Source organism: Geospiza fortis, unplaced genomic scaffold (assembly GCF_000277835.1).
Source record: "Geospiza fortis unplaced genomic scaffold, GeoFor_1.0 scaffold318, whole genome shotgun sequence".
NCBI classification, from domain to species: domain Eukaryota; kingdom Metazoa; phylum Chordata; class Aves; order Passeriformes; family Thraupidae; genus Geospiza; species Geospiza fortis.
Genome location: NW_005054371.1, coordinates 863,145 through 877,122, shown reverse-complemented (window position 1 = coordinate 877,122; position 13,978 = coordinate 863,145). Strand labels below are relative to the sequence as shown.

The window sequence follows — 13,978 nt, the reverse complement described above, 5'->3', positions numbered from 1 at the left end:
ATATTTACACTGTCTGTCAGTATTTAGCCCCAGCAGTCAGGAAGAGCTGTGTTCTCACCATACAGCAGTGTAGTGTCACACTTTGTCCCAGAGGGAGAGAGCACAGCTCAGACAATGAGCACTGGGGCTGGGTTGGTTCCTCCCCAGTCCCTGCCGTGTCACTGAGGGGATGCTCAGCTCAGCTGCCTCCTCCAGCGGGGGATGCAGTGCTGCCATGCAGGAGTGGCTACCCCCAGAGAAGCTTCCTCCAGTGCACTCTACACTGTGGTGGTTGCTTTAGGCTGCAGACACAGTCAAAATGAAAAGTTTGATTAATTCATTATTACTGAAAATAAATATAAAAATCAAGGGAGATTCACCAGGTCCCTGATGTTCCTTGACCTGCCTAATACTGACTTCATCTGTGCACATGGTCCCAGTGTGCAGGGGACACAAAGTGATCAGCCAGGTAACTGAGGCCATGTATTGGGTTTTTTTCTATAAAATAGTCATTCTTTTTTCCCCATTTCTTAGCGCTGTTTTACATTTATGGATCGTGGATTTGTGTTCAGGATGGTCAACAACTATATAAGTATGTTTGGAGCTGGAGATAGCAAGGTATGGCTCTGCTTTATTTGTTTGTGTCTGTTTTTCTAAAGTGACTGACTAGCAGAATATTTTTTATATTGAAACTATTTATGATTCCATGACTTCACCATGCTCAGAACTCAAGTCATTGAAAACATTTAGAGTAAATATGGATTAAAACCTCCTGCGTTTAATAGTCCATGTGCCGCCTTCTCTGGGAGTAAATAGCCATGTTCAAACAACTGCTCAGTCTGCAAGAGGAGACTCTGCACAGACTGCTCAGACCAAAGAATCCAGAAGACTGAATTTAAGCTTTAATTTTTTGAAAGTACATTTGTCTATAAATATCATCAGTAATTGGCAGTAATTTTCTTTGAGGAGAATAAAGTAAGAGCATATTAAAAAGTTATCATTGTGTAAACTCAAGTGAGACTGTAACATCTTTACTTTGTGTGAGTGCCATGCTCTTACCTCATTGATGATGCAAGAAGGTAAATCTGCTCCAAATCAGTTTGTGCTGGCTATGAGTAAAATTCCCTGCAGCCTGAATTTCTTCTATAATACTTGCACTAGTCACTGATATAGTTTGAACGATAAAGTTCAAACAGCAGGAGGTCCCCGAATTATTCAGCGTGACTCCTTTGCTCTTCATCCATCAGGATGAGTCAGAGGCTTTTTCTCTTCCATGCCAGAGTTTATGAGCATATATTTAGTAACACAGTGTAGTCAAGATATACACTTTGAATGATTCATCTTTCTTCAGAAAGCTCACAAGCTTTTGTCCATTAGGTTTTTATAATTCTTTACTGGTAATATGTGCATTTGTAGCTAAAGAATGAGATTACTCCAGATCTGCTTTGTGTTTTGCTGAAACCAACTTCATTCTGAACTCAGGTCTTTCCCTTAATCTCTGGAACAGCTGTAGAATGGAGTCTCTCAGTTATTAATGTCATAGCCTGAGGTCTGTAATTCTGTAAATAATATTATGCAATCTGAAAACTGTTTTCACATTTCAGACTTCCCTAAATACATTCAACCACAGAAACAGATGTTTAATTAAAAAAGCCCATTAATGGTCAGTGGAAAAGCCTAAGATTAATCAGTGTGCAGAGAAGTACTTAGCACCTTCTTGGCAGTAAGTGTGTGAACATTGCCTGCATCCCTCCAGACCCATCTGCCAGCCTGTGGGAGCAGATTCACTGTGGAGCTGTGACAGATGTGCAGCTGGAGCAGCTTTGTGGCACTTGGAAACAATAGTCACAAAATAAAATCAGAGATTTCTGACCTTAAGGAGAAAGAGGCCTTGCATCATTTTCATTTCCATCAAACGCCTAAGCTGGAGTCGGTCTTCTAAATGTGCTGAAAGATTTCTTTTTGTGTGTTTTTTGCCTCTTTAACCTGATTATTCATTTATCAAAAAAAGATACTGCAATCTGACCTGTCTTTTCAGAAAATTTAACAGTGTATGTTGTTGCCTGAATATTTTGTGGGTGTATCAGTGTGCAGCAGTGTAGTTTCAATATATTGTAATTCTGGATGAAGCAACATAATTTCTGCTCCACAGAAATATCCCTTATGGTATTCCATATTTTGACATTTAAATATTGTTTTGAGAAACATGTATTCAAAAGTTGAAATACCTCATTAGAAATCAGTTCGTTGCTGTGCTCCCTCAAAATGTCACAGTTACTCTTGGGGAACGCATTTCAGATGCTTCACTTCTTTATTTGCCATTACCAAGTCCAGCTAACATGCTGTATTCCTGAAGAAATACTACAGGGCAATGAACAATATATTTTTAGGAGAAAATACTTTAGGAGAAAATTCTTCGCCATCCCCTACTTGGTTGACTCAGACAAGTGCATTTCCTAGGTATCCCAGCCTGTTGGTGGCAGCAGAAACGCTACAATTCAATTTTAAAGAATTAAAAGATTTATAATAAATATAATAAAAAATTAAAAGACTTTTACAAGTGCTTTCTAGTGTTAGGGCATTCAGAGTAACCCTGCTGCTAAATGACAGCTTGGCCACTGAGAACAGTGAGATGAGAGGATGGAAATAAAATGTGTTGCTGGAAATGGTGCATTGTTTATATCTCAGTGTCACATCATTACAGAAGGAATGATAAATTCTCGAGGTAGGTGCAAGGCTCCAAAAATGATCTGGATGGCTTCTTTAAAGGGAGATATTAAAGAAATAATACCAAAGCTATATATTACCCAAATCCCTTGGAGGTGGAACTCATTGGCATCAACAGAGGAAGTTTTCACTACTGTCAGTGAGGTCTGGGTGTGACCTGTGTGGCTGAAACTTTATTTAAAAAAAAGTCATAACAATTATAATGGTTCAAAATGTCTGTGGACTGGAGAAGATGCTTCACTATGATTCAATGCTAGGGTATATGTCATCAAAAGACCCAGTGTAGCTTCATCTTCAATGAAAAATCATAGTTTAAAAATCCAAAAAGCTTCTTTGTGACAAATTCCTTTGATGATAGAGACGTAAACCACATGTTTACTGTTTGTGCAGCTTAGGATAACAAGCTCTAAGATTTCATTGTTGGGTGTGAGTGTGAAGTTTAAGGTAGAGATAAGTAGTAGTGGAGCTCTGCCTCACTATTTTCCCTGTTTTAATGTAAACTGAACCATTGCCTGTTGTGATTTTCAGACTTTGCACCAGTTCAAATTTGACTTTCTCCAAGAAGTCTGTCACCATGAGCACTTCATCCCTCTGTGCCTGCCCATAAGGTCTTCAAACATTCCTGGTAAGGCCCCTTCAGGAGATTCCTGTGCAACAGTGAATTGTTGGGAGGTTCAGAGAGCAGGTAATAAATGACTCTCCCCAGAGCTGTGTCTGTACATCAGAGGCCCCCAACAGCTTTTCAGGTGTGGTACTTAAGCAGGGTGATAAAAATAACATTTCAGTTAAAGTAAAAATAATAAATTTTCAGTTAAAAATAAAATTTCAGTATGCCTGTAAATAAATGCAACCTCTGTCAGCTCAGTTAGGGGGTGGGAGATGGAAGCTTCTGACTGGAAGTTTTAATTGGAATTATTGTGATGACTGATTTACTAAATCAGTAAAGCTACTGCCATAGCCTTGGGAGGTGGTAAATTAAGAGAGAATTTCAACCGTTACAGCAGGAAGGGGGAGAAACTCACAAAATGAGCTCGTCTCCTTTTTACCTCAGTTTTCAGCATGAAAAAATGAGTTCAGTTTTTGACACTACTTTTTAAAGTAGAAGCTCTTTAGTTCAAACTAGAGTCAAATTTTTTTAAAAGCAAGCAATTTTTTTTACTAATAATTAAAAAGTGATTTTTTTTTTGCCCGTTTTCTTATGTTTATGAAAAATGAAGACACTGTGACGCCTTCAGAATCAGCACAGGAATATCGAACATCAGGTATGAGCAATATGACTGCATAAGTGAGCAGAATTTTACTTTGACCACTGCATTGTGGCAAATCTTAGACAAAAGTTATTTCTCATTTTCAGAAGTGGAATTGCTCTCAACCTCTGTGTTCTAGAACTCTTCTAGCTTAGGATGTGGGAACAACAATTTGAACTTTGTGCCTCCGAGAAGTCAATAGTCTAATGAGCAAACAGTTGAGATTCTCATGTGGGAATGTGTCTATAAATCATCTTGTATTATTAAATAGTAAAAACTGCATGATTTCAGGAGATAATTATATTAGATTCATTCATTCTGAGAAATGAAGGGGCAGAATGAGGCAATCAGACCAGGAAATCAAGGTTTAACAATGGAACATTTGGAAACTGAAGGGTGGGTGGAGGATGTATGTAATCTATATATTAATTTAAACACTCTTGTCCTTTCTACCTGAAGACATTCCAGAGTACACACTGACCAATGAATTTTGCCGTAAGCATTTCCTGATTGGAGTCCTGCTGAGGGAGGTTGGCTTTGCCTTGCAAGAGGACCAGGACATCAGGCACTTGGCCTTGGCTGTGCTGAAAAACCTGATGGCCAAGCACTCGTTCGACGATCGATACGCTGAGCCGGTAAAGAAACTGCCTGTCCTTTCTCAGTGCTTGCCCATGCAGCACCTAAACGTCCATGAAACTTCCTTAGCCACTGCTATGTATTTATTGGTTTCTTGAGGATTATGTTGTGTCTTTTATTTCCAGGCAAAACAAGCACAAATAGCAAACCTGTATATGCCACTCTATGGAATGCTTTTGGACAATATGCCAAGGATTTACATGAAAGATATGTTCCTCTTCAATATCAATACTTCCAATCAGGTAATTCATGTGGTTTTCTTGGAGCCCTGAAATGCTCAAAGTGAGCCAGTCTGACCCAGTGGGAAGAGCTCCAAGGTTATGCTGGTCACCAGTTAGGTGGCAGAATACAGTTCTGAAATTGCTGATATATTTGCATCTGCAAAGTTTAATTTGGAAGGTCTCAATTTGCAGAGTGCCTGCAGAGCCCTGGGAGCCTGTACTGTCATGGAACAGAATGGGGGTCTGGAACAGAGCCAGGACAGTGCTATCCCAGGGCTGGAAATTCAGGGTTAGAGCTTTGGAGCCCCAGACAATGTGTGCAGTACTTCTGCCACAGGCTGGGCTCTGAGGACATGTCCTCAGGCAGGAGGCTGGGACACACTGGTGTAAAGAAAACCTCCCGTTGCCCACAGAGTCTTTGCAGTATTGCTTTGTGTACCCAAAGATGGTACAACTGAGGGATCATAAGCTATACCAGGAGGCAGAGGGAATGCATACAAATAACTGAAGGAGGAAAGGGGTACAGAAACATCATGAAACAGCTTTACTGCCACAGAAAATGTCTGTATAAACTGCCCATCTGAAGGGATATGTTTGTTTCGTAGAAGATATGTTATAACTATAAAACTTCAAAAACTAGAAGCAGATTTCTGCAGGGATGTTGTATCTTTCAATCCTTCCAGCAAATGAAATTCCATTTCAGTTGAGCATTGCTAATGGCAATTAATGTTCCTTTCCCAGTGCTGTGTTAATGTTTCAGAAACAAACACTAGTTAGACTTGACCAGTCCTTTACAGCTTCCATTGTGAGAGAGCCTCATCTTGCAGGTGACTTCTCAGCACACTATGGCAAGCCTTGATCCTTCAAGGCTGTCATGTCAAAACAACTGGCAGTAGGTTCTCAAACTCAGAGTCTTAGAAAAGCCTCCTGGGTGTGCTGTCATTATCCAAGGTATGGATAATGACATGGAGTACTGGAGCTGGTTCTGTTTCTTTCACATACAGGGATCCAGGGATGACCTGAGCATGGCTGGCGGGTTTCAGAGCCAGACAGCAATGAAACATGCAAACTCTGTGGACACCTCCTTTTCCAAAGATGTTCTGAACTCTATTGCAGGTACAAATGGCAGATTGAACAGACACATAGGCAGATTTGTGTGTATCTCAATCCATTGTGCTTTCTGCTTAGAATTCATGGAGAATATCATTAACTTCTGTTATACCATATCCAGGGAAACATGGTGTGCAATGTTTCTCTTCCCATTGGGTGTCTTTGGATTGACTTTCTCTTGTGAAGCTGTTCTACTTCCACTGCTTCACTTACTCTCCTGCTTTGGAATGATGCCAGTATTCAGGCTGTGAGAAATCCCTTTGCCTGAGTTCATTCTTGTAGTCTCTGCCTGACTTAAAAATAGTTCCAAGGTTTCGCCTGAAAACTCCTGATGTCTCATGGAGGCAATTATTCATAGTTTTTTGCAGGCTTAACAGAAGAGTAGAAATACAACTTACTTTATTCACTACCTCCAACCCTATTTCAAAATTCAGGGAAATGAATTCAGGCATCTTTCCACTGATTTTTGTGTCCTTAGGTCAGTTCTTACAGAATGCAACAGGCCATTTTAATGCCATGAAAAATGGCAAACTGAATCATTGTACTTGTTGCATGTTTTCAGTACTAAACATACCCATCAATAGCTTTGCTATTGGAAGTTCAAAGCACTTGTCTCAATCCAGCATGTGACACATTTTAAGTTCTCCATTTTTTTGTTGGTTTTTGTATCCATAAATGTTTTAGTTTAGCACGTTTGCTGTGACTTTCATTTACAGCCTTTTCATCAATAGCTATCTCTGCAGCAAACCATGCTGACTCCAGAGCTTCCTTAGCAAGTCTTGAATCTAACCCAAGTACCAATGAAAAAAACAGTGAGAGAACTGACACGTGTGAAAAGGTACATGTGCAAATGTTGGGAACGCTTGCTCGAGGTGGGAATCCATCCCTGTGCTTACTGAGGCCCTTTGCTGTCACCTCAACAGATCATGAGACCTTTGTCTTTGATTGGGTCAACTCTTCGTTTTGACAAGCTGGATCAAGCTGAAACTAGAAGCCTTCTTATGTGCTTCCTTCACATCATGAAAACCATTTCAGAAGGTAAAAACTATGCACTCACTACTTAATTTATGCTGCTGTAAAATACTGCGAATACTGAATCCAAGTGAACATTAAATTAGAATAATTATCAGTGTATTTTACAGGCTTTGGGCTAAATTTAATTCCCTGTAATGGATACATAATATATTTTAATATCTCCCCTTAGATGCACTGATTTCCTACTGGTTGCGAGCACCCTTCTCAGAAATAACAGACTTTTTCAGCATTTTAGAGTAAGTTTACTTTGTGTTTGTTTGATTTTTGTGTTGAATATTCTAAAGTGCTGGCTGCAAACAATTCCTCTTTGGGTTTGTCCACCTATTGAAATAGTCTGAGATAGCTCTTGTATCTTAAATTATTTTGCTATAGTCTTCCAAAGTCATAATGAGACGTGATTAATAAGATAAATATCTTCCAGTATGTTGTAATTTCCATGCAAAAGGGTCATAATGAGACATTGTTAATAAGATACATACATATAATATACATAAGATACATATGTTGTAATTTCCATGAACAAGGGATATAATGCTTTGGGTCTTCCTCCTAAAAGAGATTTTCGTATTAGTTTCCCCTTTGGTGTTGAGATTCTCTTCTTCCTTTAGAAAAAGTATTTAGCTCCTCAGAACTTCCCAGCCATAAGAAAGTCATGTAATGTAGGATGACCTGCTTTTCACATCCCCTGGGCGATTTGCTCAGTATGATTGCAGAATCCAGCAGGTAGCTGGTTTTGGAATTTCCTCACCATCTTGTAGTTGAAATGTGAATTATTTACCTTCAGCTGGTGATGCAGCACTGCTTTTGCAGCCAGATTTTTGCCTTTGCCATCTCACCAGGCAGAAATCTTCGACTGTAGAGAAAGAGAACGAGGTGTGCAAAGTGCTACCACACCTTGTGTGTCCCTAGGCTGGGAGCTGCTGCATTCTGTTATTTTTGCTTACTAGCAGGTGCATATGCCATAGGTCTCATTGAGGCCCTAAGATTCAGCATTTTTTTCATAGGTACAGAGCCATTAATTGGCACAAAATGTGTTGTTTTATCTTTCAGGGTTTGTCTGCAAAACTTCAGATATCTAGGAAAACGCAATATTGTCAGGTAATTCCGTATTACAGACTCTGTGTTCCGATATTTAAATATTACAGCATTTATTAGACTTAAATGAGATTAACAGTATATCCATCAATTTTCTCTTGAAAGAATCTCTTTGTGGAACTGAAGCCAATGTATGCTTCATTTTTTCTTTTATGCAAATGATGTTGTTGTGATGTTCTGCATATCTGAGTAAATATCTGCTATAAAGGATGAATTGCATGATGTGATAACCACTATTGCATCTATAACCCAAAATACTGGGGCCATTCTTGACCACATTTCTGTGCATATGCCAAACAAGGGAACTTTGAACATTGTGTTTCCATCCATGTCATGGAAATATTAGTTTTAATGAGCATAGATAATTGTTTCTCAGCAATAAAAACAAATCTTCTGCCTCCCTGAAAAAATGTGACACCATGTTCCGCTGTGAGATGTGGAATGCACGCTTTGTCTCAGCTGATATTTCATTTTTAATTTTATATCACCGCTGTGAATTTGTCTATATGTCATGCAGTGTCAAAATTAAAGGTCACCACATGAGCCAGTTCTTGCTCCACACCAGGTTTAGTCTAGGCTGCATTCACTCTTCAGAGACATGGCAAAATCAATGTCAGGTTTCTTAACAGATCAACACTTATTTTCTCTTTCTCTTAACAGGAAAATTGCAGCTGCTTTTAAGTTTGTCCAGGCCACCCAGAATAATGGAACTCTGAAAGGTTCCAACTCCTCTGGCCAAGCATCAGGGCTGCTCTCACAATGGTAATGGTGCATTGAATTCCTCACTCTGTAAACCCCCAGCCTGGGCTCTCATCCTCCAGCCCTCATACTCTCTCATTGACTAAAAAGAGGTTGACAAAATATGTAACAAATTTCAGAGGCCCCAGAGCTTTAAAATGTAAAAAAGTTGGTCTCTCTGGCTTGACTTACAAGCTGTTGGTTAGTGTTATGTTCAGGGAGTAATTCTGTCCTAGAGTAATTTTAATCATGTAAATTTATGAAATTACATTTTTAAAAGAGGTATACAGAAGTGTATTTCAGGAAGTTACCTGAATTTTGAGATGTTAAATCTTCCTGAATTCTACACTAGTTACAAATATAAAATCCTCTCAAAACTTATAATAATCATTGATATTTTAGTTCTAAGCTTCTCATTATAAATTAATGATATGTTTGTCAGCATCAAAGAGGATTAAAAGAACACGTGAATATGCACACATGTATTTTTACTGTCATTGTCAGTTTATCATTTCTTTCACCTCAAAGAAACTGTATTATTTCTTTCTTGAACAGGATATATTTTTCTTATGTTCTAAGTTAACAGAACTTACCTCAGTTTTTCTTCACCCAAAGACAGTTTTCTAAACATCAGCAAGTTATTTAAGCTGATGCTTTTTTTTTCAGTGCTTAATGGAAGTTTTTCCCCTGTGATTTCAAGAAGTCACAGCACATGTTTGTTTTGTCCACCTCACTGACTTTCTTCATCTTTGTTTCTCTGAAGAATTTTGCTTCATTTTGTTTAATTCAGCCATTGAGAAGCATTGCATGGAACTGACATGGAAATTCTGAATAGGCACAGTAGTTTATTCTTTTTTCTTGCTCCTAATGGTACCTTTCAATTGCAGGATGCATTCTACTTCAAGTCACGATGGCCACAAGCACCACAGATCTCAAACATTACCAATAATCCGGGGCAAAAATGCACTTTCTAACCCCAAACTCTTGCAGATGATTGACAGTAGCACTGCAAGTAAGTACAGAAATTATTTACTTCCCTCTGGAATGCTGTGGGATTTAGATCAGGCTCTATACAGACAATTTCTTGACCAGAGGCTCTTAAAATTATGAGATTGGAGTCATCTATCCCACTTCCCAGTCAGGTTTCTTCCCTCCTTTGAGGATGAGCAGAAACAGTGAGAGGATGTACCTACATCACTGGTGCAGCTGGTGAGAGTTGACTCAAATTTCCTCCCCTTTAATCTCCTGTGAGCAGTTTTCTTCAAAATACCACTTTGGTTAAAAGTGTAGTTAGGACCCCATCTCTGCTGTGATGAGACTTAAGGACCAGATTGCAGAATTAAATCATCCTTAATGACACTCGGAAGATTGTTTTTAATCTTTCTTTTCTTATGCTGCAGGCACCTCCAATGAAACAGACATTGTTCAGTATGTAGACACAGAGGCAAACATTGCTACAGAAGTTTCCCTCATAATCCTTGACCTGTTGTGTCTTTACACTCTGAATCACCAGGTAGGTTTGCTGGTTTTCTTTTCTGCTTGAACAGTGGGATATGGGGTGAAAGGAAGGCCTGGGGGAGCAGGCACGCAGAAAACCTGGAATGTCCAACAGCAGAATAGGGAAATAACACATGCCAGTCCTCAGTGAGGGTCTTTTAGAAGGGCATTGGTTCATAGTACCCAAACTGAATAGAAAGAGGTGGAAGAAGAACCTTCTATATATCCAGGGCTATGTACAACCCTGCTCTGCTTGGAAGTGCCTTGCATCTAGTATTACATCACCTTTTCTGAACCATGCTTGTCCCACTAGATTTCAGTGATTTTCAACAACAGATTTCCAACCTGCTTATTATCTCCATCTCTGCAAGTCAGCAGGTGAATCCTCTGCCTCCTTAAAAATTGCTCAGATTGCTTCAGCAAGCCCAGATGACTTGCTGAAGGTCTGACAGCCACAATACAGCAAACAGCTCCTTTTACATTTTAGTGCTCCCTCTCTGTCAGCCTAACCCTTAAATATAGTGTATACAGTCCATGAGTAGTACAGGCATAGCAAATCCATGAGTAGTACAGGCATAGCAAAGTGCTTTTCTTGAAAAACTGCAAGAGTCTGCAGCAGGCTGGGAAAGCATCACCTGCAGAAATTTTACATTGAAAAAAGCATCACTTGAGAAGGCAGTCCAAGGTAATGTCCAGCAGATCCTTCTCCTGTTTATTCACTTCAATAACCACAATGTCCTGTCTTGTCTGTGAACTTTTCAGAGGCAGCTCCAACAATCTGACTGCCAGAATGTGTTGATGAAGAAGGTCTTTGACACACACATGCTCTTTTTGCAAATCAACCAGTCAGCAGCAGCTCTCAAACACGTCTTTGCTGCTCTCCGGCTGTTTGTGGGCAAGGTAACTCTGGGTTTATTCATGCCTGGCAATATGTTACAGCAAGTACAGCTTGGGGACAATTGGACACTTGGCAAGAGTTCTGAACTCACTCTATTAATACTCAGTCCTGACAAAGTATTGCTGATTAAAAGTAAGAAGTTCATAATGTCTGAAAAAACAGTTCTGTTTTGAAAAAAAAGTAAGAAGTTCATAATGTCTGAAAAAGCAGTTCTCTTCTGAAATTGAAAAATTTGCTAAGAAGGGGAAAGTTTTAATGTAAGTAGATGAGTGATGTTCAGCTCTGTGGTGTATCCATTGCCTTTCCTGCTTTTACTACTTATGGAAGAAAGCTTGAAACCCTGAGGTCTGTGGTGGTTGTGGCAGGTACCTGGTTTGCAGAATCCACCAGGGAATGGTTACTGCCGTCCCCAGAGGAACCAGCAGGAGAGTATTCCCTACATTTCACCAAAAGTACATCCACACTAATACAGTTCTACAGATACCTGGTTTTAAACACAGGAAACAGTATGGATATGTGTCAAACTGTTTCTTTGCTTGCATTGCACTTGTGTAAATCGGCATGGTCAATTAGGCACTTGGTGCCAGCTGCAAAGGCTGCACAATTTCCAAGTCACAGAGCCAGATGAGATCCTCTGGAAACCAACCAGAATGCAGCACTCACATAACAATTGCTCTGGGGAAGTGACAATAAGCAAGGCTGGCCTCAGTTCCTAAGTGTTTCTGTGAAACACAAGAGTGTAGCTGAGTTTACAGCATGTGGCCTCCCTCTGGTTGTTGTCTCAAGGGAAAGAAGAGGAAATCATGCTTCTCCCAGTAGTGCAGCTGGAGGACATGGGGGAAATATGAAGTAAACCATCCACACACAGCTTTAAATGACATCCCAGACAGCTGGGAATGAAAGACTCCATGCAATGGGGAAAATGAATAAGTATCCAGAACTGCCTTTCTCATTTATCCTGTAGCTTTTGGGATTAAATTGTCCCTTCATGGTTCTGTGGGAGCCGGGCTCAGTTGTGGTTCCTGCAGCAGAACCCCTCAGGCAGTAATTAAGATCTATAGCCCATGTGTGCATTTCCACCTCTCCTCCCTCATTCTGTTACATTCACCCTGTTGCTAACAGTGGGTATGGTTTAGAGAACCCTTCTCTGTTGTCCCCTGCTCTTCAAACCCTTGACCTCTGGAAATTCACTGATCTTGCTACTCAAACTATTTTCCTTCTGCTGAACAGCTTTTATTCCCATGCAGAACTCCCCCTGCCTTTCCTGGTTAGCTGTCGTGCATTCCTGGCAGATTCCTTGCTGCTTCTGGGCTTGCTGTGTGCCAGCTGCTCTCTGGGCTTCCTAGAGGCCAGTGTGATGGCACACAGTGTTTGTAGGAAAATCTGAGTGCTGTTCTTAATTAATCTTAATTTGAACATGGGATTATGTTTAGTTTAAACCCTGGTATGAATAACTGTGGGAGAGTTACTGAAAGGTTAAAAAAATTGTTAACTCAGAATAACTGCACCAAGACCTGAGAGTGGTACTGAACATGTTCGCACATTTTTTTCAATAGTTCCCATCAGCATTCTTCCAAGGACAAGCAGATCTCTGTGGTTCCCTCTGCTATGAAATCCTGAAGTGCTGTAACCATAGGTCACGTTCAACTCAGACAGAAGCATCTGCTCTCCTTTATTTTTTCATGAGGAAGAACTTTGAATTTAACAAGCAGAAATCAATAGTCAGGTCCCACCTACAGGTAAGTGAAGTGTGAGATCAATATTTAATTGATGTGCATTAGTTTTTATCTTTTTTTGTATATATACATTGAAGCAAGGCAATCCTTTTGCAGTCCTCAGACAGGCAGTTCTCTGTGGCAGCTTGATTTTCCTGCCAAGTCTGAAGTTGGACTGGATTCTCTGCTGTTCTTGGGCTGCTCAGCTCTGCTCCAGGGAGAGACAGCAGCTGTGAATGTATCTGCCTTGCCAGATTAATGGCTATTCTTGACTCATGTGTTCCTTACAGCAGTTGGAGCACAGCTGAAGGAACTAAACAGAATCTGACAGTGCAGGAACAGACATGTAAAGTCCAGTAATAACATATTTACACTGCAAAATGTGAGCAGCTACAAAACTTTGAAAGATTACTCGCAGTCTCTGTCATGTTACCTTTATAGGACAGGTATGAAATTGCACTATGAAATTACAAGTACATCAAGTCATACTAAAACAGGGGTTAAAAACTCTTCTGAAACTCTTGATTTCTTTGCTAATTGCATCCTGTGTTTGCTCCCTGTGCAGCTCATCAAGGCAGTGAGCCAGCTGATAGCGGATGCGGGGATTGGCGGATCTCGATTTCAGCATTCGCTCGCAATTATAAATAATTTTGCTAATGGAGACAAGCAGATGAAAGTAAGAAACATTTTTTGTCAATCACTACGTCTTGCAAAAGGTCAACAATTTCACAGGAGCAAGTGTTTCAGTAAATAAAAATTGTTGGCTCTATTAGCCAGTGATTTATGCATTCATAGTGTGCCTTTCTCAGGCAATCTGAAGTTCATGAAGGTGTTTGTGACTCAGAAGCTTAATAACTGAAAATAATACTTAAACAAAAATATTTTCATTTGAAAATTGTATTATTTGTTATTTATTGCTTATCTTGTTCATTTGCCTCATGTCAGAGGTCATGCATTGGGACTAATGGAAGACAATTGCAGTTAACAAACCATTTTTAGTGTACAATTGCTCCCTTTGCTCTGTTCAGTAAATGTGTAGCAAAACAGACACAACAGTTGGGCTTTGTAAGACCTTGCTAG

The 13,978-nt window shown here is 39.9% G+C and overlaps 1 protein-coding gene across 2 annotated transcripts in view; it reads left to right on the top strand.

The window, feature by feature from the left end:
* Positions 1 to 13,978, top strand: part of DOCK10 (dedicator of cytokinesis 10) — a 117,389-nt gene that overhangs the window by 84,971 nt on the left and 18,440 nt on the right. For both annotated transcript variants that reach the window (XM_031060039.1, XM_031060038.1), the window contains exons 29-44: positions 514 to 597; positions 3,235 to 3,331; positions 3,924 to 3,968; positions 4,413 to 4,588; positions 4,715 to 4,831; positions 5,815 to 5,926; positions 6,637 to 6,758; positions 6,844 to 6,958; positions 7,125 to 7,191; positions 8,006 to 8,053; positions 8,711 to 8,812; positions 9,676 to 9,800; positions 10,189 to 10,301; positions 11,048 to 11,185; positions 12,740 to 12,922; positions 13,464 to 13,574. In XM_031060039.1, the coding sequence (XP_030915899.1) occupies positions 514 to 597; positions 3,235 to 3,331; positions 3,924 to 3,968; positions 4,413 to 4,588; positions 4,715 to 4,831; positions 5,815 to 5,926; positions 6,637 to 6,758; positions 6,844 to 6,958; positions 7,125 to 7,191; positions 8,006 to 8,053; positions 8,711 to 8,812; positions 9,676 to 9,800; positions 10,189 to 10,301; positions 11,048 to 11,185; positions 12,740 to 12,922; positions 13,464 to 13,574 (1,755 nt within the window). The remainder of the gene's footprint in view (positions 1 to 513; positions 598 to 3,234; positions 3,332 to 3,923; positions 3,969 to 4,412; positions 4,589 to 4,714; positions 4,832 to 5,814; positions 5,927 to 6,636; positions 6,759 to 6,843; positions 6,959 to 7,124; positions 7,192 to 8,005; positions 8,054 to 8,710; positions 8,813 to 9,675; positions 9,801 to 10,188; positions 10,302 to 11,047; positions 11,186 to 12,739; positions 12,923 to 13,463; positions 13,575 to 13,978) is intronic.